Below are 20,823 nucleotides of genomic sequence, written 5' to 3'. Positions count from 1 at the left end.
TTGAAATATTGTTGGTCAGATAATGAAAACATCAGTAAAGTTTTCAGAGGCTAACTGTATAGTAGACTGGAGTGATATTTATGATGCATTATCTGCCAGGAGCTAAGTACAGTTAAAGTGAGTTTGTCAGTCACAGAAGAATCCAGAGTTTTTTCATGTGCAAAGTTTTACAAGGACTATCAATGAAACATAATATGGCTAGGTAGTTTGGATCCTGTACACTGGGGATGGTACAAAATGTACAACTCCAGTCCCACCCAATCTTCTGTTAACTGGGGTTAGATAGCTGACTTTCAAATCCAAAGAACTTTGCAACGTGATACCTTCTGTTATGTCTAAGCTTCAGCTAAATGCTCAGTTTGTTTTTTTCTGGTCAAATATATATAAAATCATGGCATGACATTCTTAGGGTTGTCTCCCATTTCATGCTCCGGGCATACACTAACAGCTTATGAAGAGGACGCATTTGCTAAAATTAAAGATTCATTTCATCTTCTCATATTTAACTCCAAGATTGCTATAATGATTTGTAAAGATAAGTTCTTAGAGTCCTATAGAAACTTTTTCTCTGAGTTAAAATAATGACTTTTTGCTAACAGGGCCATATACCATACTGCATGGTACATGCAACTTGGTGTATTGTTTTAGCTCACTGACCCCCAAATGCATTTTGTGGGCATAAAGTCGTTTCCTTTTTGTAGATTGAAGATGGTATACATCCTTTTTTAGTTCATGACATATTTATTCCTGAATAACCAATCCTTTATCTTATTGATTAGTGTATTTCACTTTTATTTAACTTTATACCAAAAAAGGCACTCATTTGAAGACTTCCCCCAAAACATGTTCATAAAATTTCAATATAAAAAACTAAAAGATTAGAAGTTTAATATAGATTATAACATAGAGAATATGTTCCAGAATGGACTGAGATGTAAAGAAAGGGTAAGCAAATATAACTTTGCAGGCAGTAAGATCTGGTCACAACTCCTCAGCTCTACCATAGTAGTACAAAAGCAGCCATAGACAAGACACATATGAATAAGCATAGCTGTGACTCAGTAAAATTTAAAGAAATAGGCGGGGGTGCCTGGGTGGCTCAGTCAGTTAAGTATCAGACTTGGGCTCAGGTCATGATCTCGCTGTTCGCCACATTGGGCTCTCTGCTGTCAGCTTGGAGTCTGCTTCGGATCCTCTGTGCCCCTCTCTGTCTCTCTGCCCCTTCCCCCACATGTGCGCACTCTCAAAAGTAAGCACAAAAAAATATTGTAAAAAAAAAATAACACAAGAATTAGGCAATGTCAGTGAAAGTAGTAGAGAAAAGATCTCCAAAAATCCTCTTCTGCATAAAAGCAACAAGAACACTGGCAAAAATTGTCCAAATAACATTTCTCAGGACTCTGTCCATTAATCAAAAGCTGCAGCAATCTGGGAAGCATTTATTCAAGAAAAGTAGGTGAATCTCAGAACAGAAATACTTATTACATTTTAACTTGTCTTATGTCCATGCTCACAACACCAGCTCCATAATGTCCTTGAAAAAAGCTGCCCACAATCGTGGTGTAATAATAATAATAAACATCCTGGTAGCTACTGAGAGGGCTGAGCAAGGTTGGAGCTCCTTCAAAGTTCTGTTCTTAAAGAATTGTCATTATTTAACTTTCTGGTGGCTCCCTGGAAGTGCCCACTCATAAGGCTTTTTTTATTTCACCTGACTCAACTGACCCAGTGTGAAGAAGCTTGGGGACATTACTCCAAAATAATCAGAAGTAATTGTTTAACTTGCAGCTACCTGAGACAGTAGCTAACCATTGGGGCAAGCAACAGAATAACAAAAAGCCTAAATGGAAAAGCTAGGGAATAAAAAACATGTCCATAGGAGTTTTGAAAAACTCTGACATATTGCTGGGAGTTAAAACACCTTGGACACGCAGATAACTATGGAAAGCCATAACAGGACTCTCTCACCTGGAGCTAACCATGAGGCTCTGTGCAAGCAGAAAAATGAACACAAAGAGCTGTAAATTACTTGACGGAACAGTTAAAAGTGTGCCCCAACACACAGGCCCTCAGCGAAGACTGGAGACATTTTGGTCCTAGGGATTAAAGGGAATCTTTGTCAGATCATTACACGAAGACATCATTAGGCATAACAAACTCAGACTTCACAGAATTAGTTTAAGAAAGTCAATAAACAGGGGCACCTGGGTGGCTCAGTTGGTTAAGCATCTGACTCTTGATTTTGGCTCAGGTCTTGATTTCAATGTTCGTGGGATCAAGCCCCACATTGGGTTCTGTGCTGACAGCACGGAGCCTGCTTGGGATTCTCTCTACTTCTCTGTACCTCCTTGACTAGTGCTCTCTCTCTTTCTCTCTCTTCCCCTGCCCCAGTATTTTTTAAAAAGTCAAAAACAACAACAAAAAATAGCAAATACTAGAGAGAGGGAAGAAGTTGGTCTCCAGAGTTGCCACATTATATTAAGTGTCTAATTTTTCAACAACAACAACAAAAAAAGAACTATGTGAAAAAGTAAAAAGAAAGCATTGTCCATAGACAGAAAAATTAATTAAAAATGGACAAAAGCCCAAAATATAAGGGCTAAACTATTACCCTCTTAAAAGAAAACATCAGTGTAAATCTTTGTGACCTGGGATTAGACCATGAATATCTGAAGCTCAAGCTAAGACAGGGAAGAAGTGGTAAACTGGATTTCATCAAAAGTAAAAGCTTTTTGTAATTCAAGGTACAACATCACAAAAAGTTCAAAGACAGTCCACAAAATGAGAGAAAATATTTGCAAATCATCTATCTGATGAGAATCTAGTATCCAGGAAATATAAGGAAATCTAACAACTCAGCAATAAGAAGACAACCTAATTAATCAGTGGGAAAAGGTCTTGAGTACACATTTTTCCAAATAAGGTATACAAATGTCCAATAAACACATGAAAAGATGTGCAGATGCAAAACATCATTAGTCATTAGGGGAACACAAATCAAAACCACAATGTGGTATCACTTCACAGCTACTAAGATATCTATAATCAAAATCAAAAAGATAGTAATTATTGAACATAGGGTAATCATAACCCTTGTATATTCCTGATGGAAATGTAAAATGTTGCACTTTGGAAAACTCTTTGGTAGTTAAAAGGTAAATGTAAACAGTTTCCACATGACCCAGCAATTCCATTTACCCCTAGGTATACAGCCAAGAGAATTGAAAACGTAAATCCATGTAAAACCTTGTATACCAATGTTCATAGCATGATTATTCATAACCAAAAGATGAAAACAACCCAAATGTCCCTCAGCTATCCAAACCTGGATAAACAGACTTGGTTTATCCATACAGTTGAATGTTACTCAGGCATAAATAATAAGTATTTATTCATGTTACAACATGGATGAACTTCGAAAATATTATGCTAAGTGAAAGTAACCAGACACAAAAGTCTACATGCTGTATGTATATGAAGTGTCCAAAATAGGCAAAAAAGAAAAAAAAGAGGCAAAAAGTAGATTAGGCTTTGGTTGTTGTTTGTCAGGGGCAGGGGGTAGGAGAAAATGGGTAGTGACTAATGGGTATGAGGTATCTTTTCAGGATGATGAAGATACTATGAAATTAGAAGTAATGATGATTTCACAGCTTTACAAATACATTTTAAAAAACTGAATTATACACTTTAAGATAGTGAATATTGGAGTGCCTGGGTGGCTCATCTGGTTGAGCATATGACTTTGGGTCAGGTCATGATCTCACCATTTGTGAGTCCAAGCCCCACATCAGGCTCTCTTCTATTAGCCCAGCTCCTGCTTCAGATCCTCTGTCCCCCTCTCTTTGCCCCTCTTCCACTTGAGTTCTCTCTCTTACTCTCTCTGTCTCCCCCCCCCAAAATAAATATTTTATATTTTTTAAGTTTTTATTTATTTTTGAGACAGAGAGCATGAGCAGGGGAGGGGCAGAGAGAGAGGGAGACACAGAATCCGAAGCAGGCTCCAGGCTCTGAGCTGTCAGCACAGAGCCCAATGCGGGGCTCAAACTCACGGACTGTGAGATCATGACCTGAGCCGAAGTCGGACGCTCAACCAACTGAGCCACCCAGGCACTCCCCAAAATAAATATTTTAAAATTAAATAAAGGAGCAACCTATATATTTTATGATATGTAGGTTATATCTCATTTTTTAAAAACAGTGGCAGGCCATTTTTGGCCGCAGGCCCATAGTTTACCAACATGCAAAAGAAAAGGATTTGCGTCATCTTTATTTATCTAATGTTTAAGATTCTGGGTCTTATGTAGTAGAGCATCAGTAGTATCCAATGAATTCATGTGTGAGTGAATGAGTAAGTATAAGAAATCTAGCTTCAACTGTTAAGAGATCTATAACTCCTGTTATCTACAAACACATATCTTTTTTTTTTTAATTTTTTTTCAACGTTCATTTATTTTTTTGGGGACAGAGAGAGACAGAGCATGAAGGGGGGAGGGGCAGAGAGAGAGGGAGACACAGAATCGGAAACAGGCTCCAGGCTCCGAGCCATCAGCCCAGAGCCCGACGCGGGGCTCGAACTCATGGACCACGAGATCGTGACCTGGCTGAAGTCGGACGCTTAACCGACTGCGCCACCCAGGCGCCCCTACAAACACATATCTTTAATGAAGAATAATTCTTATTATATTCATTCTATTTTCATGTTATTCCTCATCAATGCTTTATACTCTACTTTGTAAGTGATCACTAAACTGTTAGTAGTTTTTAATTAAGTCTTGCAACATGGGGCACTTTATATGTCTCAGCTATAAAAAGACTTTACCTTTTTAGGAGGAATCATTTCATGCTCAATAGAAAATGTCAAAAACTGATGTGACTATGGAATTGTAAATACTCCTTGTATCTTTATCAGAAATAATAGTGCTTTTTTTGGAATGACTGAAGTTGTTTTGCTGGCTTAGCTGTCACTGTACATCTCTTTTTCTCAGCAATGTATTAGGTGCTGTGGAGGATGAGGAAGCATAAATCTTCAAGGCATTTGTCTCATTCATTCTGTCATCTCTCCCAGGTTTTGAGCTTGTAATGTTGGAAACTATTCAAAAGTTTATTAGGTTAATGTACGTGGAAATGCAGGTGGTTTCAATGAAGTGATGTAGTTGAAATAGATGATTGTATAGATTACTTTCAGCTTCAAAGTTCTTTAGTCCGTGTTTCAGTGCTAATCTTACTCTAAACAGGTATTACTTACTAAAGCGAACTCTCTCAAACTTTCTAAAGCTCATATACCATTATTGTTCTTTTGAAAGTAAATATTAAAGTCAGCAGATGAGAAAAGCTAGACCCGGAGAGGCCTTTAAGTGAGCTACCAGGAAATCAATGCCAGAAGCTGATACAAAACCCCTTTGTTACAGCTTCCTTCTTGGCTCACTAGACCACAGATAATTTTTCATGCAGTATAAAGGATCATTTCATGACTGAAATGAAACCACCCCAGAAGAGGACCCCATTATTAACTTAATAGGTTCCCACCAAAGAATCCAATAATGGAGAACTGGAATCCACTACAAGTAAAGTAGCTGATGCTGCCCATCCCCTGAATTGCTCTACACTTGACATTTAATCAGTTCAGAGAAGTGTGATTCCTGGTAAGGAAGAATATTTTAACAAGACCCCACTCCACAAGTGAGATGTCAGCTCAGATCTAGAACTATAGTTCCCATACTTCCTACAGCTTGATTAAGTTCAATATGAATTTATTATGAGTCTATCAAGAGCCTGCACATGTCAGATGCTATGTGCAACGTAAGAGATGTGCAAGGTATCACCTCCATCGTCTGAGAGATCCAGTGGTCACAATGAACCTGGCTCCCTCATGCCATCAGGCTCTGCTTTTAGCCAAGAATGGTGAAAACTGACCACCTTGAGTATTACTTGTATGTTTCTTAATTCAAGGCATCCATAATTGGGATAGGCAAATGTGGTAGTACTGTCTGTCTAATTACTAGCATCTATATTTAGAGATCAGAAATTAGAGAATTTTAAAATCCTACAAACCTAAAAACATATTAGACTCTGAATTTATTTGTAGATCTACTTCCAAATCATGGGACCAGAGCACAATTATAAGCAATTAGATTTGAGTTATTAATGCATAATATTAAAATTCTTGTAAAAGTAATTATAAAGAGAGCAAAACTTTTAGCTTCAGGTGATGCCAACATCATGGTTTGGTCTAGGTGTATGCTTTTCAGGAAGCACGCCCAGGGAAATATTTCTGCACTCATTCATTCATACTGATGCCAGTATACATCTATTAAGCACACAGTATAAACTAGGGACACACAATAGCTTTATGCCCTATTTATTTATTTTGGTGGGGTGGGGAGGGTTGTTTGCACAAAATAGGATTTCTGGAATTCTTAGTACAGACCCCAGAAAGGCTGTTGTTAGACACACACACACACACACACACACACACACACGTATTTATGTTTCAACTGTTTGTCCAGGTCAAATTTGTAGAGACATGCCCACGTTATGTAAATGGGTTAACTGATCTTTCTATAACACATTTTAAGATCTTCATTGTCAGGTTTTTCAAATAACTTTGTGTTCTGCAAGTACCCAGGAATAAGTTAGTTATTTGTGTTGTATATAGCAATATGCTTGTTAGACGTGATTTCTATCTCACGATCAGCTGTCTTTATTTTGGTCAAAATAAGGTTTACTAAAACAGGGGCTAGGTACAAGTTTGCCTTAAAATACCATTTTCCTGCAGAAACATCTTGTTTTTATTTTGTGAAGAACCAGAAAGGTCTGCCTTAGTCTTGTCCCTTCCTCACTGACTCTGAGGAAGAATGTTTGCAACATGATATTTTTTATTCCATAAAGTAGCAGCTTCCAATTAGTCCCTAATAAGAGTCTCCAACTGATGAAACTAGGGTGGAAATCAGAGGCAAGATCCCAATTTATCACAATGTAAGTGAATGGCAGGGATTCCATTAACCAATCAATCTTGCTCTCTTTTCCACAAAGGTCAGGCTGTGCTGTCCTGGGTTATAAAACATCATGTGTGGCTCTATGTTTCACTTAACTTTGTCCCAGATACATCAGGTTTGTTATGGGAGGGCTCACATGAAGAGTTCATATTTTAAAAAGCTGTTTTATGCTGTGACTGGCCTTGTTTCATAGCAGAGAAAACTGTTAGAGCACAGTGCAGTCTGAGAACTGCTGCTTTACATGTTTATGTACAGAAAGATCACTCTGTGTCTATAACACATAACATTTTTGTGCAAAGGTCTCTTTAGAGATATTTTGTAATTATTATCTTTGGTTCCAACCTATAAGGAATTAATAATTGTGTCTGGTTTTTGTTGAATGAAAAGATACTGTGATTCCCTCCTCTCCTCCTGTCTGTTATAACAGGATCATTTAGAAATTAGCCAAATTAGGAATGGATTTTGTAGTTGGCAATTCTTAAGTTGTTCCTTCTTTTTAAATTGGTTCTACTAAACAGAAAAAAATGGCCATTTTTCTTAAGTTTTTATTTAAATTTTTGATGGCTCCTTTTTTTCTTTGACTTCCTGATTAACTTTGAAATAGTGCTATATGAGAACTCTGATACATTTCAGAGCAGGAAAGGTTTATTTGTGGTAATGATGAAAAGGCGATAGCCTGGTGGGTTTAGAGCTCTCCTTGCCTGTGAAACACCAATTATGAGGTTTTCCTTTTGGTCGTGAAGCCGGAAGCCAGTTTCGTGCTAGCCTACTGTGAGTATTGGTAAGTTCTGAGCAAACCTTGCAAAGACCACATTGCTTTTCAGGTCATACACGGCTTCAGATTTATCCCGCCTAAGCCAACTTAAGACGAAATAAGATGGTAAATATGTCATGAAAAGTTTTCTTGGCAAATACCCAAGAGTTTCTGCTGCTCTGCTCATTAGCGATACTCCCTGGAATTTAGGGCTCTTGGGAAGCTGATGCCTTGTCTTTTTCTTCACGGTTCTGTTGGTGAAAAAGAGGAAGTTTTCTTTTATCTGTCCTTAGGTTCTAGAATACACTAATCTTAAATGATTTCAAAAAGTAGCACTGATGTTTGAGTTGTCTCTTTCATTTTCAGTTCCAAATCCTGGTGTCTCTTCTACCACATTGAGTTGGAAGCTTTGTGGAGATAGCAGTTAAGAGGATCATTATTCCCAAACTGTAGCCTCCTACTGGGACTGCTGCCATTTCCGCCTTGCTCAGAGCTCTCCTGTACTCTTTCATCTCTCTCCTGTTTGAGATGACTTATGTTCCCCAAACTTTATTTGGAATCTATCTCTTGATATAAATCTCAGAAATTTTAGTGACTCCCCTTATCTACAAATAAAATTCTATCTCATCACATTTTCCCATTTACTTACCTCAGCTAGCTTCAATCTCCAGGCTTCATCTCATATGTACTGGGGCCCTTGTGTACTGTTTATGAGAATTATATTTAGACTTTGGTTCATTTGCTTGACTGGCAAACCTCTCATCCAGAGAAGTTCCTATTAGATTATCCTAACTAGGGCTATTCTTCTTTATGCATTTGTATTTGAGAGTCTAGCCACACAAACACAGGATTTCTCTGCCTAAGGGGTGTGCAACTTAGATTACACTGCTTCTCTATATAATTACATTTTTTATCATCCAAATTATATTGATTTCCTGGACATGTTTTCATAGGCTTCTTGTATTTATTGAGTGAAGAAACAGTTGCATGTATTCCAGAGTATAGGGATAGCATGATGTTCTCAACTACTGAGAGTAAGTGGGAACTATATTAGACTCTGTCCCAGCAAAGGCCATTAAGGAAAGTAAAGGCTTTGGCCAAAACTTTTACTTGTGTTTGACACTTAGAGAATGAGTTGCAAGCCTCAGGACAAACCCTTCTCCTCCGTTTTTTGATGAACCCAAAACAGTACCATATACCTTTCACATAGAGATACCCTTAGGACATGTGTTTCGAAGAACTGAGATCTGTTCGTCTCTCTTTATGCCTCTAACTTGTAAAACTTATGTTACCCGCCAGAAGGCAAGGGTTTCCATTTCAGACTCTTCTATTAAAACAGAGAAAGAAAGCTGTCTTTTCTCTCCTGATTTCTTGTGGTCATATTCTGTGACCCAGGTAAGTGATAACTCACTCACTCACTTTCTCTGTCTTTCCATTCATCCATCTATCCATCTATTTATCTAATATTTGCACCAGACTCTTGGACAGTATCTCATGTACAGTAAGGGCAGAAGTGTTCTTTTCTGTAGTCAGGTTACCATGGTGCAATCAAACTCCCTTTAAAACACAAACCTCTTGCAAAAATTTTGTTATAAATTTTTATTGTATAAGAATACTTAACATAGGCCCATCCTCTTAATAGATTTTTTTTTAATTTTTTCAACGTTTTTTTATTTATTTTTGGGACAGAGCGAGACAGAGCATGAACAGGGGAGGGACAGAGAGAGAGGGAGACACAGAATCGGAAACAGGCTCCAGGCTCTGAGCCATCAGCCCAGAGCCTGACGCGGGGCTCTAACTCACGGACCGCGAGATCGTGACCTGGCTGAAGTCGGACGCTTAACCGACTGCGCCACCCAGGCGCCCCAGATTTTTAAGTATGTAATACAGTATTTGTAATCCATAACCACAGTGTTGTAGGCTGGTCTCTAGAATTTATTCATCTTGCATAATTTAAATATTATACCTATTGAATAACATCTCCCCATTTCTCTCGCCCCAGCCTCTGACAACCACCATTCTATTCTTTGCTTCAATGAGTTTGACTATTTGAGATACCTCATATAAGTGGACTCATGTAGTATTTGTCCTTCTGTAATTGGCTTATTTCACATAATGTTCTCAAGGTTCATTCATAACCTCATTTCTGAAGAGTTATTGGTTCAACTCTTCCAGAGTTTTCTGGAAGTATCAGTGATAATTGGGATGGGGTTGTTTTTGTTTTGTTTTGTTACTTCAGCTTGACTGGTAACTGCAATCTGTTCTATGAAAATCCAATGGGCCACCATGACAGTAGACTCTGGCATGCTATAAGCAGACTACAAAATATCATCTGATTTTTTGTCATAACACAGCATGGCAGTGGGTGGCATCTCTCAGGGTATTGGGAAAGTCACTCTAACCCTGAATTGAGTTTCCCTCTTTTATTCTATTTTTTATGATTGTTTACGTAGTGGTAAAGTACAGAGTGTGGGCCTTATAGTTCAACTTGCCCCAAGTTGTCTATGTCAATATGTTGCCTCAGTTCTGTAACACATATCAGGCACAGAGAGAATCCGGTCAGTGCTCACGCGCACACGTGTGTGTGTGTGTGTGTGTGTGTGTGTGTCTGTGTGTGTGTTAGTGCTTTAGTATAGAATATCATACACTTTATAGGATTTGCACAGTAATCATTTTTTTTTATTGTCTATTACCATGCAGTTTACTTTAAGACCATGGTTTACTTTCATAGTCACTTAAATGACACACAGTAAGAAATGAAAATCTGCTATCAGGAAAATATAGTATTAAGGAAGAAAAAAAAAGCTAAGGCATTGCTACTTATTTGCCATTATAAATAATCTAAACTACATTAGCACAGATAACTGAGCTTTAATCATGGCCTTTTACGTGAGGGCCTGGTGGCTTCCCAGTATTAAATACCCTCTGTAAAGTTCAGTTTGTGTGTGACACCCTTGAAAGAGGCAGAAATATGGAGAAGGGGAAGAAGTATATGCATGGCTTGGGGCCCTACTTAGTCTCCATACCCATCCCTACCTCCACCCCCACTTTGGGAAGGAAAAGAGGACCATGTGGATGACAGAGCTGGTTAAGCTGTGCGTGGATATTCATCTTGATTCTGATGGCATTATGCTTAAGAGATCATCAGTGGTATTCAGACTGGAGGTAATGGGTTAAGTGCTAATAGAACATTAGAAAAGGAAAAGGAAAAAAAAATCTGAGGTTTAGAACTTCTCAGCAAAAAATATTCTTCAATATTCACTTTAGAAAAAGGCTATTCCGTACAACATACCTTGTCTCAAAATAGAAATAGTAATGTGATTTCAAGGCATAGCCTCATTGTTAGTCCATTTCTTCTCTTCATTGTATGTAAAGGCAGTAGTTCCCAGAGCTTTTGATATAAGGATCTTTCACTTTTAGCCAACCTGGATTGAGAAACTTTCTAATGAGGAACTTCAAATTCAGCGGTACTTTCAAGTTAAATTAAAACTTCATTAATCACAGCATTGCCTACATTCCATTGAGGAGCGGTGATAACAGTATGTCTGAGATTATATTATTCATTGAGACTATAGACAAGGTTTGGTATGGGAATGCACTTATGGGCCCCTCGGTACAATGCTACAGTTTTCAGGGTCTGCACATCCAGCTCAGAAAGCGCTGTTTTTAGGAGATGAGGAATGTAGCCACCACTTTTACTGTTCTAATCAAATACCCATTGGCTTTAAAGTTCAACAGTTTGTCTACAAATTTTGCAGATAAAACTCAGTCAGCATTATTAGGTTTGTGTTTAGATTTTCCAGTGTGAAAACCGAAAAGAAAACATATAATGCATATTTAAAACCAATGGTGAATCTCACAAACCAGGCATGGGGATAAGCTCAGGGCATTCTCAGGAAATCTTTTCAAACGCTGTGTAGCTGAAGAAGCTAGTGTGGGAAAATGTCCTGGAAGAGGAAAACAGCCAAGGTCTCATACTTGAACATCAAGGCTGGAACTGACAGTTGCCCACTTCACAAGTATGGATCGCTGTACTACGGATTTCCAGAAAAACCTGACTCCAAATGCTGCCCTCTTGAGCAACACATTGGACAAGTGATGAACGTAATGGTTTTCCCAGACACCAATTTAAAAGCATTTGTGGATTTTTTAAATCCCCCATTCACATCAAGAATTGCAACCATGTAAAAGACATAGGCCCTGCTCTTGCTTTAAACATGGAAATTGGCTTTCAGAGATACTTTTTGGTTTTTCGAAATTATGAAAAGAGACCCCATACATGAAGCCTTGAAATGACTTGTTTGTGCAGTATTTTTTTATATGAAGTAATAGCCATAATCTACTATATAGATATCTTTGTAATTCTGTTCTTGGTTTTCCCTTCTTAGGATTTATAAATATTAGCATTATCTTCCTCATTGGAAAGATATCCTCAGAGCATGGTGATGTGCCCGAAACAAGTTAAACAGGCAAAACTCAGCACTTTTTTCACATCACCAATCTCAGCTTGAGCACCAGCCTAGTCATTCATCAGCCATAAATGGCTCAGAACCTTCAAATTTTATTTATTTTTACATGGAAATAGGGATTCTACTAATGTGTAACTTAAATGATCATGATGGTTGAGACCTGAGACATAAAATGTCGTATAGAAACTATAAAGTTATATGCAACCTTATGTGGTGTCATTGATAACCTGGGGCCAGTGATGTTGTAAAACATGTGGGTGCAGTTGCATTAGGACTGAACTTGAGCACTGCATGTATTACATTATGCACAGACAGGTATAAATTTATGATTAACAAAAATGGAAGCAAAAGTTTATTTACATAAATGTGATATTTTTCAGTCATTCAGATATTCCTAATGGAGGAGTACCTAATTTAGTTGCAGACCGAAGAAGAAAAGGGGCAGATTTTGGTTAAGCTGAGGGAGGCTGTAGCATGGAGGACCCTTCTGAAGGGAAACAGTGGAAACTGGAGGCTGAAAGAGAGGAAACAGGCAAGTAGAGAAGGGCTGGGGAGAAGTCTTTGAATTAAGAGATGAGGGTCTTAGCCCTGAAGGAAACTTGTACATCTTATGTTAAAAGCTCACAACATTTGAGGCAGAAGGGAACCCATAGTGCTTTATTGATCTCACCACTCCGAGAAGACCACTTCCTCTCACACTCTAGTGGTACAGACCTGGCTCTGATTTGCAGGAATTTCTGCTCCTAGATGGGGTTTTGAACCGATGTCAAGTTCTAGTGATTAATTTCAGTCCCCAGCATGGAAGTCTACAGCCTGAAGACTTTTACCCGGGCGTTGACTGGCAGCTTCCCTGGAGCCAAGGGTTATTACCACAGAAAATTGGAAGTCATAAATTTTCCTTTCTTTGTTTTTGTTTTGATTGTGGTTATTGTTTGTTTGCTTTATTTGAGTCCTTAAGCCCTAGGACTCTGATAATTAATAATGACATCTGCTGAGCACCACTGAGTCCCTGCTTCCAAGTGTAGGCCAGGGAAGTCCGTTTATAGTTGGAGACTGGTATCACAAAATAGTACTTAGTTAAACTGATCAGTTACAATGAGTGGAGACGTATTTAATAAATATTAAAAGACCGACTCAATGAATAAGTTTATGATATGACTCCAGAACTAGCAAAATTATAAAAACACAATTCCCCATTGAAGAAGTAATAAATAAGACTCATTACTAGGAGAATCAAATGTTGCCTCTCAGAGGATTTAGATTTTTCAGTGGCATTTTTAGCATCTATAGCCCTATTAAACCCTATTATTTTCTTCCTAATTTGTGCCATTTAGGAATGATTTTCATTTAACTTTCCCATGGCTCATTTCTCTCCTTCAGAACATTTCCATATGATTCCCTGATAAAGTCCATGCTTTAACACATTTCCATTATGAAACTGTAATAAGCACCAACTAAACAGCAATATGAAATGGCCAGAACATAAAGGACTGACAGGAGAAGAAATTGGCCAGCTGGGTAGTTAATTTTTATTGTTGAATGCCTACTGCACTTTTTGCCGCTTCTGGTTGTTTTAATCCTCTCAATAAGATTCCTTGCCTGATGGACAAGGACTGTAAGGAGACAATTCTCACAATTCTTTTTTTTTTTTTATGTTTATTTTACTATTTTTGAGGTGGGGAGGGGAGAGCGCGTGTGAGTGCATGAGCAGGGGAGGGGCAGAGAGCAAGAGGGAGACACAGAATCTGAAACAGACCCCAGGCTCTGAGCTGTCAGTACAGAGCCTGATGTGGGGCTTGAACTTGGGAATGGCGAGATCATGACCTGAGCCAAAGTCAGACACTTAACCAACTGAGCCACCCAGGCACCACTATTCTCACAATTCTTAAGGGACATGGTTTTTCCCCATAACAAAATCATCAAGCGGTACCTTTTAATGACACAGTGATTGTTCTTCACGCCAGCCCATAATGGAAAGGAGAGGTTTTTATTTTTGTTCCTCCTTATTGTCCTTTGGGCTTTGCAAAATACCCCTTACCATGTTCTGTTTAGTGGGCCTGTGTTCTCTGGAGAATTACATGAGGGCCAATTAGCAACTGGGCTCCCTTATAAAATTAGTTTCAATTCAACAATTACTTGTTGAACACCACTCTCTTCTCCATGTCTTGTGAAATACAGGCATATGGAAACTTAGTTCCTGACTGCCTAAAACTCAAAAATTTCTTTAAGTAGCCACCTAAACAAATGCTGATTATCCAGGTTTGACTTTGGTTAGGACCAGAAGCATCAGGTATGAAAAGTACAAATTATGTTTCTCTGAGCTTATTCTCTCCATATTATTTGAAGTAAAAAGTAGACTTATTATATAAAGTAAAAAGTACACATTAAGACCAAGGTGAGAAAACGAGTTAAAGTGGTGTGAGAAATAGGAAACATTTAGAGAAAGAGTCAGATGATGACTTTATTGAATGTGCCCGTTCCCCCAGCAACACACAATGAGGTTCTAACCTCCAGCATTGTCCCGGCTCTGTACATGTGCATCCTGATGTTATAATCTGGCTACAGGTCTACTGAAAACTGAGACAGCCAGTGAGTACCAAAGATATGCCAACTAGGGGTCATGGGAAAAGCCTTGAGGAAGCAGTGGGGGTTACTTGGGCTTTGAAGGAAGGGTAGGGATTTATCAGCTAGAAGTAACAGTATGAGCAATATTAAAATAGCATACACATCTGAGGGGGAAGAAAAGTAAATCCACATGACTGGAGAATCTTTTTTAAGAGTTGCTTTTTTATATACCACTAGCCAAGAGGATGGATCAACATCTTCCTACCTAAATATGCTCCCTATCTTCCAACAGCTTTTCATTGAGGTTGGTTACTCTGCTACAGGTGTAGATTGCAGAGCATAAAGAGTAAAAACAGTAAACCAATATATGACCAGACATTAAAATGTGTATATCAGAGGAATATGAAACTAAACAGGTTTTCTTTCTCCCCTCCCCCCCCCATCTGTCTTTGGGGTTTCCATAGGAGGGAAGGTAGTCTAAGCTCTGCCTAGTGGTGATAGCTTTAGAAATATAGGCCCCTCTCAACATATTCCATCCATTTGCTTTCACATTCATACATGAGGTATGGGAAAACACTTTCTTAATATTTTCATCTACCCCATTTGTACCAAGTTGGTTTGGCAGGCTTTCATGCATTTCATATGAAAGCCAAAGAGCTTTACTTAAATGGTCTGGTACCTATTGAAAAGTTTATAGAACAAGCCCATAAATTCAGTGCAATCTTTATTTCTTGGTATAGTTGAGTTGACTAAACCCTCAGCTGTCATCAGCTCACTTTCCAGGTGTCTGCTCGGTTGGGTTCCTGTCTTTTCATTTTTGTCGATTTTTCTCTTACATCTACCATGCTAGAAGTTTTTCAGGCAGACTTTTCTCCCTTACAAGTTATTACCTCCTTATTCTAATGTAGATTCTGCTTCCAAACCTTTCATTCCATTCTTGGCAGCCTTCGCAGCATGAAATGTGATTCTTTTATTACTTAATTCCTTACTTTCCTACACCCATTTCCACTTCTATTTCCCCATCTCCTTTCATTTTGCCCTCACATATTTTTCACTTTGTGGTTTTCCTTTTCCTTGTGCGCTCTAGGTGAGAGAGCCAAATAGAAACCCCACGGTTAAAAATAGTTTCTGACATTATTTGTGATTCCTAAGATGTAGTCTCACAAATAACCTTTTCTCATTTGATTTCCATCTAACATGCTGACGGTGCTCCAATCTTGTTTTCTGATTATCCCATTACACAGTGCTTTCCCTCACATTTAGTGGAAACTTGCAAGTAACAGTTCTGTTTGGATAGCATTGCCTAGTCATCATTTATGATTTTGTGGAATTAGAAAGGCAGTGGGAGAAAAGAACTCAGGCCTAAATTTTTATTAAAAAGGAAAAGCATTAATTAAGTATTTTGGTAATAGGTTGAATCACTCTTCATCAGCGTGCTATATTAGAGCCCTCTCTGTGATCTAGAGTAACCTATCACGCAATGAAACATTTTCTTACCAAGGGAGAGTGCTGTGCTCTATATTGACTAATGCATTTTAAATTCAGTCTTAAATAGGCAAACTCAATTGACTACCCATTGGGATACAATTGTAGGGGGAAAAAATCATCACAAACAAATGCATAGGAAGTAACCTAAGAATTCATTTACTGTAATCATTGTTTTTACCATAAAAGTGTAAATATTCACAGTCAGTAATCAATCATGCACAACCTTTAATAGTCTAGCAGTGTTTGTCTTATGTGTGTGTGTCTGTGTATGTGTGTGTGTCTGAGTGTTATAGCTATGCTCTGAAAACATCCTACAAATAGATGAATTCATATGAAGCCACAATACCCAGGAGGCTAAATGATTGCCTGTTAGCATTGATCATTTGGGGGCATAAAAAGAAATTTCCGGTGCAAATAACACCACTTTTCTTATGCATTCTAAGGACCTCTTATATTCAAGAGTAAATTTTCCTTACGTATATTTGTTTCAATTGACATCTTAAAGTACATCTGAGAATACAATACGCCATATAATTGAGAGCTGGACCGTCTAATAGATGCTGTGTGAGGTCTTCAAGGAAATGAAATGGTAATGGAATTCTTATTTTCAGTGGTCGGAAATGACTGTCCTTTGTTCTCTTCTGTGAAGGCATACCATCAAATCTTAGTTGATTTCGCCTGTATGTTTCTTTAGGCAAGTCAGTAATTTCAGAGAAGCCAAATACATCTCGCTTTTTGGGAGTGTAATTTGGCTGTTTTAGCCAGAGTATAGTTCTTGGGTTATGTTCATCAGGCATTATTAAAAGATAGGCTGTTTTCATATACCTTGGGTAGTTCCACATAATTTTTTTTTTTTCCTTTCCTATTCTTGCTTGGCAGGTCCATGAGGCAGTCCCATGTTACAGTGAATGCAATCAGTATTCCTGGGTTGTAGAACACTGGTCTCCATGCAAAATCCACAATGAGCTGAGATCTCTGCGCTGCGGAGGAGGAACGCAATCTAGGAAAATCAGGTGTGTAGAGATGGAGACACTTGGGAAATGGGCCTGTGGAACTTATACATTTTTATAAAAGAACAGTGTTGCTTATCCAAGTACACTCTGATTTTGACACCGCATACTCTGGCTTTCGCTCATCATCAAGTATCTGTGGAAGCATATGTGCCCTAACTGCCATGTGTACAGTGGGATTTCCTCTGCAGTTCAGTCACAGTCCTTACCGTTTCCTACAAATGACTTAGGTGGGAAAGCTAATTGCATGGAGCAGACTGGCATCCTTTCACTGACTCATAATCAGCTATAAGTAAGTCTTAACAGTTACGGAGATTTTGAAAACAGATTTTGGCTGTGATTTTGCTCTATGGGTAGTATAGTTGATGGACATGATCTTAATTTTGAATGCCAATGCATTGAAAAGCTCAATTTAAACGCTCCCTATTAGCCCTGGAAACTAAAGTCTGAGAATATTTATAAACAGTAGCAATGAATTTTAATACAAAGAAAGCACACCTCTGAAAGAACTTAGTGAATTCTGGGTTATTTACAGAGCGGTCTTCTTTAATGATTTTGTCTTGTAAATACAGCAGTGATAAGCAAAGGAAAACACTTGGTCTGAATTTGTCAAAATGGCCTATTCAAAAACGATTTGGAAAGAAAGAATTTCTTTACCAACTGAGGATAATGGGAATAAATGTTAGAGACTGAACAAGCAAAAACTAAAATATTAATGATAAACAATGGTTAGTATGTGAATTCAAGAAGAAAATAGAGTTTAGCCAATTATTGAATCGCATGAGCATAGGGTGTCATTCTGCGAGATTTAGGAAGCTCCATGTCAAACAGACAGTGCCCAAAGCCTGTAACTCCCTATGAGTTCACTGTTGGATTGACGTCAGTTGCCAAGGCAGAGCCTGCTTATATGTGTTGATTGTTACTGAACATCAGTGAACTTACTTTATTCCATAAGTCAGTATGCACCCACATCCACCATTTCTGTGACTTAGTCCCAATGTTGCAAAACCACTGATAAGCATGTTGGAAGAAATAGCTGTTAGTGAAACTATAGATGTGCTCCTCTTCATCAACCTAAGTGAATGGCTAGTAGAGAAATTGTCTTTTTGTCACTTTGTTCAGTCCCCTTTCCTCTTGGGACTGGTGTGCTCAGGTTGTCGCAGACTTTTTTCTCTTCAAAATCTGTGTCCCCTGTGTCTTGTTCTCATGGTTTTGAGAAATGACTGATCAATCTAGCTTATCAAGGAACAAGCAGCTGAGCTGTGGTACCTCCACTCTCATCCCAGACAGGCCTCTTACCAGTACTAAAGCAAAATCTCAGGAGAGAAAGGAAAGCTTTAAGAGAATAAATCACTACCAACAGAACTGTGGCAGGCTGATTGAGGAAAAACATACTTAAACAAGAAGGCCTTTAACTTCTCAGCTCAAACATATAGACCTTGATATAATAAAAGTAACACAGCTACTGAATATCACTCTGATATGGGCTAAATTGCATTCCTCCAAAATTTATGTATTGTAGTCCAAACCTTGAGAACCTCAAAGTGTGGCTATATTTGGAGATGGCCTCTTTAAAGAGGTAATTAATGTTAAATGACGTCACTAGGATGGGCCCTAATCCAATCTGACCCATGTCCTCATAGAAAGAGGAGATTAGGACACAGACACAAAGGGAAGACCATGTAAAGCCACAGGGAGAAGACAGCCATCTGCCATCTACAAACCAACAAGAGGGGTCTCAGAAGAAACCACCCTGCCAGCACCTTAATCTCAGACTTGGAGCCTCTAGAACTGTGTGAAAATAATTTTCTGTTGCTTAAGGCACCGTCTGTGATATTTTGTTGCAAATTTTGTTCTGGCAAATTTTGTCACGCTTTATGTGTATAATAACATTAATTATGGGAAGCAGATTTTCCAGGTGTGTTGCATTCCAGACCACTACTGACCTTAATAAGATGCTGTTAGAATGAATAAAATAGCTTATCCTTTCTCTTTCTTGAAACCTCTAATCTGGAGGACATCTTCACGGTTCATCTTGGGTTGCAATCTTCTATTAATTCAAAAATATTCTGTGTGTCAGGCAGTCTAGGCACTGGGGATAAAATGAACGAAATTTTCTATCCTCAAATAACTTGTAGCAGCAGGAAAAAAAAGATAAACACATAAACATAATGGACTGTCTTTACTATGAAATGCCAAGAAAAAAAAAATTGGATTGGAATGAGTGGGGATACTGTTTTGGAGAGGTTCGTCAGCAAAATATTGAAGCAGTGATCTGAATAAGATGAGAGATCTGAATGAATATAAAGATCTATAGAAAGAAATCCCAGGGAGAAGGAGTGTCCAAAGCCAGAAACCTTTTTTGGCTTGTTATAACAAGATGAATAGCAAGGTGTTCCATATGGCTGGTGTCACTACTCAAATCACACAGCCTTCTAAAACAATGTCAAAGAATTTTTTTTCCAACTGTTTGAAATGTTTGAGACAGAGGAAATTACACAGTCTTATTAGCATTTGAAAGGACCTTGTCAGATGTAGTGTAGAGAAGGTATTTTGGAGTACATAAGTAGAAGCTGGGATGAAGTTTTCAGGGACACGGATAGTTAGCTTGGGCTTGGTAATAATGAAGATGGTAAGCAGGTCACATTGGACTATTCTTGGAAAGTACAGACCACAGGATTTATTTATAAAGTGATTGTAGAATGTGGAAGAAAGAAAAGCATCAAAGATGATGGCTAGGTTTTAGTGCCTGAACAATCATAGGAATGATGGTGCCATTTGTTGAGATGAGGAGTATTAGAAGCGAGTTTCAGAGAGAAAATCAAAAGCTAGCTTTTGAACACATTAAATTTGAGATGATTTTAGCCATCCGACCACGACAGTACCGTTTTGGAGTTCAGAGAGAGACAGTGGTATAAATTTGTGCATCAACAGCTTATACATTTGGTATATATTGATAAGAAAAGACATAAGAAATGGAGACCTGGGGAAATCCAATATTCATGATGACAACAAGGAGAAAACTATACAAAGGCACTGAAAAAGAATATCTGGAAAAGGAGGAAAACCATGAAAATGGGAAGATAGAGGGTTTTTCAAGAAAACAAATAATCAGTTGTTTCAAATGGTTGTCAGAAATTTACTAAGATGAGAATTGATTGTTGAGTTTGGCCATGTGGAGTCTGTTAATGATGCTGATAAAAGGTTTATCTGGATTAGTAATAAACATATGATTAATGTAAATTCAGCAGGTGGTTATGGAAGAAGTGGGGGAGAAGCATGTGGAGAGAGCAAATATAGACTAGCTTTAAAACAGTTTTGCCATGAGTTTTGAGAAGAAATGAGGTGACAATTGAAGGGACATATGGCAAAGAAATTGATGATGCAGAATATGTATCTGCAGGGGCATTTTCATTTTGGAACATCTTCAATATCAGTCTTTTTAAGTCATTACTCTTGGGCTTGTCAGAACCACCAGAAAATTCTCTTTGTAAATCATGCGTGAAATAGATAATCCTAGCAGCCAGTGTTTTGGGAACCTA

The 20,823-nt window shown here is 38.2% G+C and overlaps 1 protein-coding gene across 1 annotated transcript in view; it reads left to right on the top strand.

The window, feature by feature from the left end:
• THSD7B (thrombospondin type 1 domain containing 7B) overlaps positions 1–20,823 on the top strand; it is a 749,444-nt gene that overhangs the window by 630,577 nt on the left and 98,044 nt on the right. Inside the window, exon 15 of the mRNA XM_047085714.1 lies at positions 17,151–17,284. Coding sequence (XP_046941670.1) covers positions 17,151–17,284 — 134 coding nt within the window. The remainder of the gene's footprint in view (positions 1–17,150; positions 17,285–20,823) is intronic.

Source organism: Lynx rufus, unplaced genomic scaffold (assembly GCF_022079265.1).
Source record: "Lynx rufus isolate CCGP_SWC_20201006 ecotype Redwood Valley unplaced genomic scaffold, mLynRuf1.p SCAF_2, whole genome shotgun sequence".
In the NCBI taxonomy this organism is placed as follows: Eukaryota; Metazoa; Chordata; class Mammalia; order Carnivora; family Felidae; genus Lynx; species Lynx rufus.
Note: the sequence above shows the minus strand (reverse complement) of the source record. Positions and strands in the feature narration are given on the sequence as shown.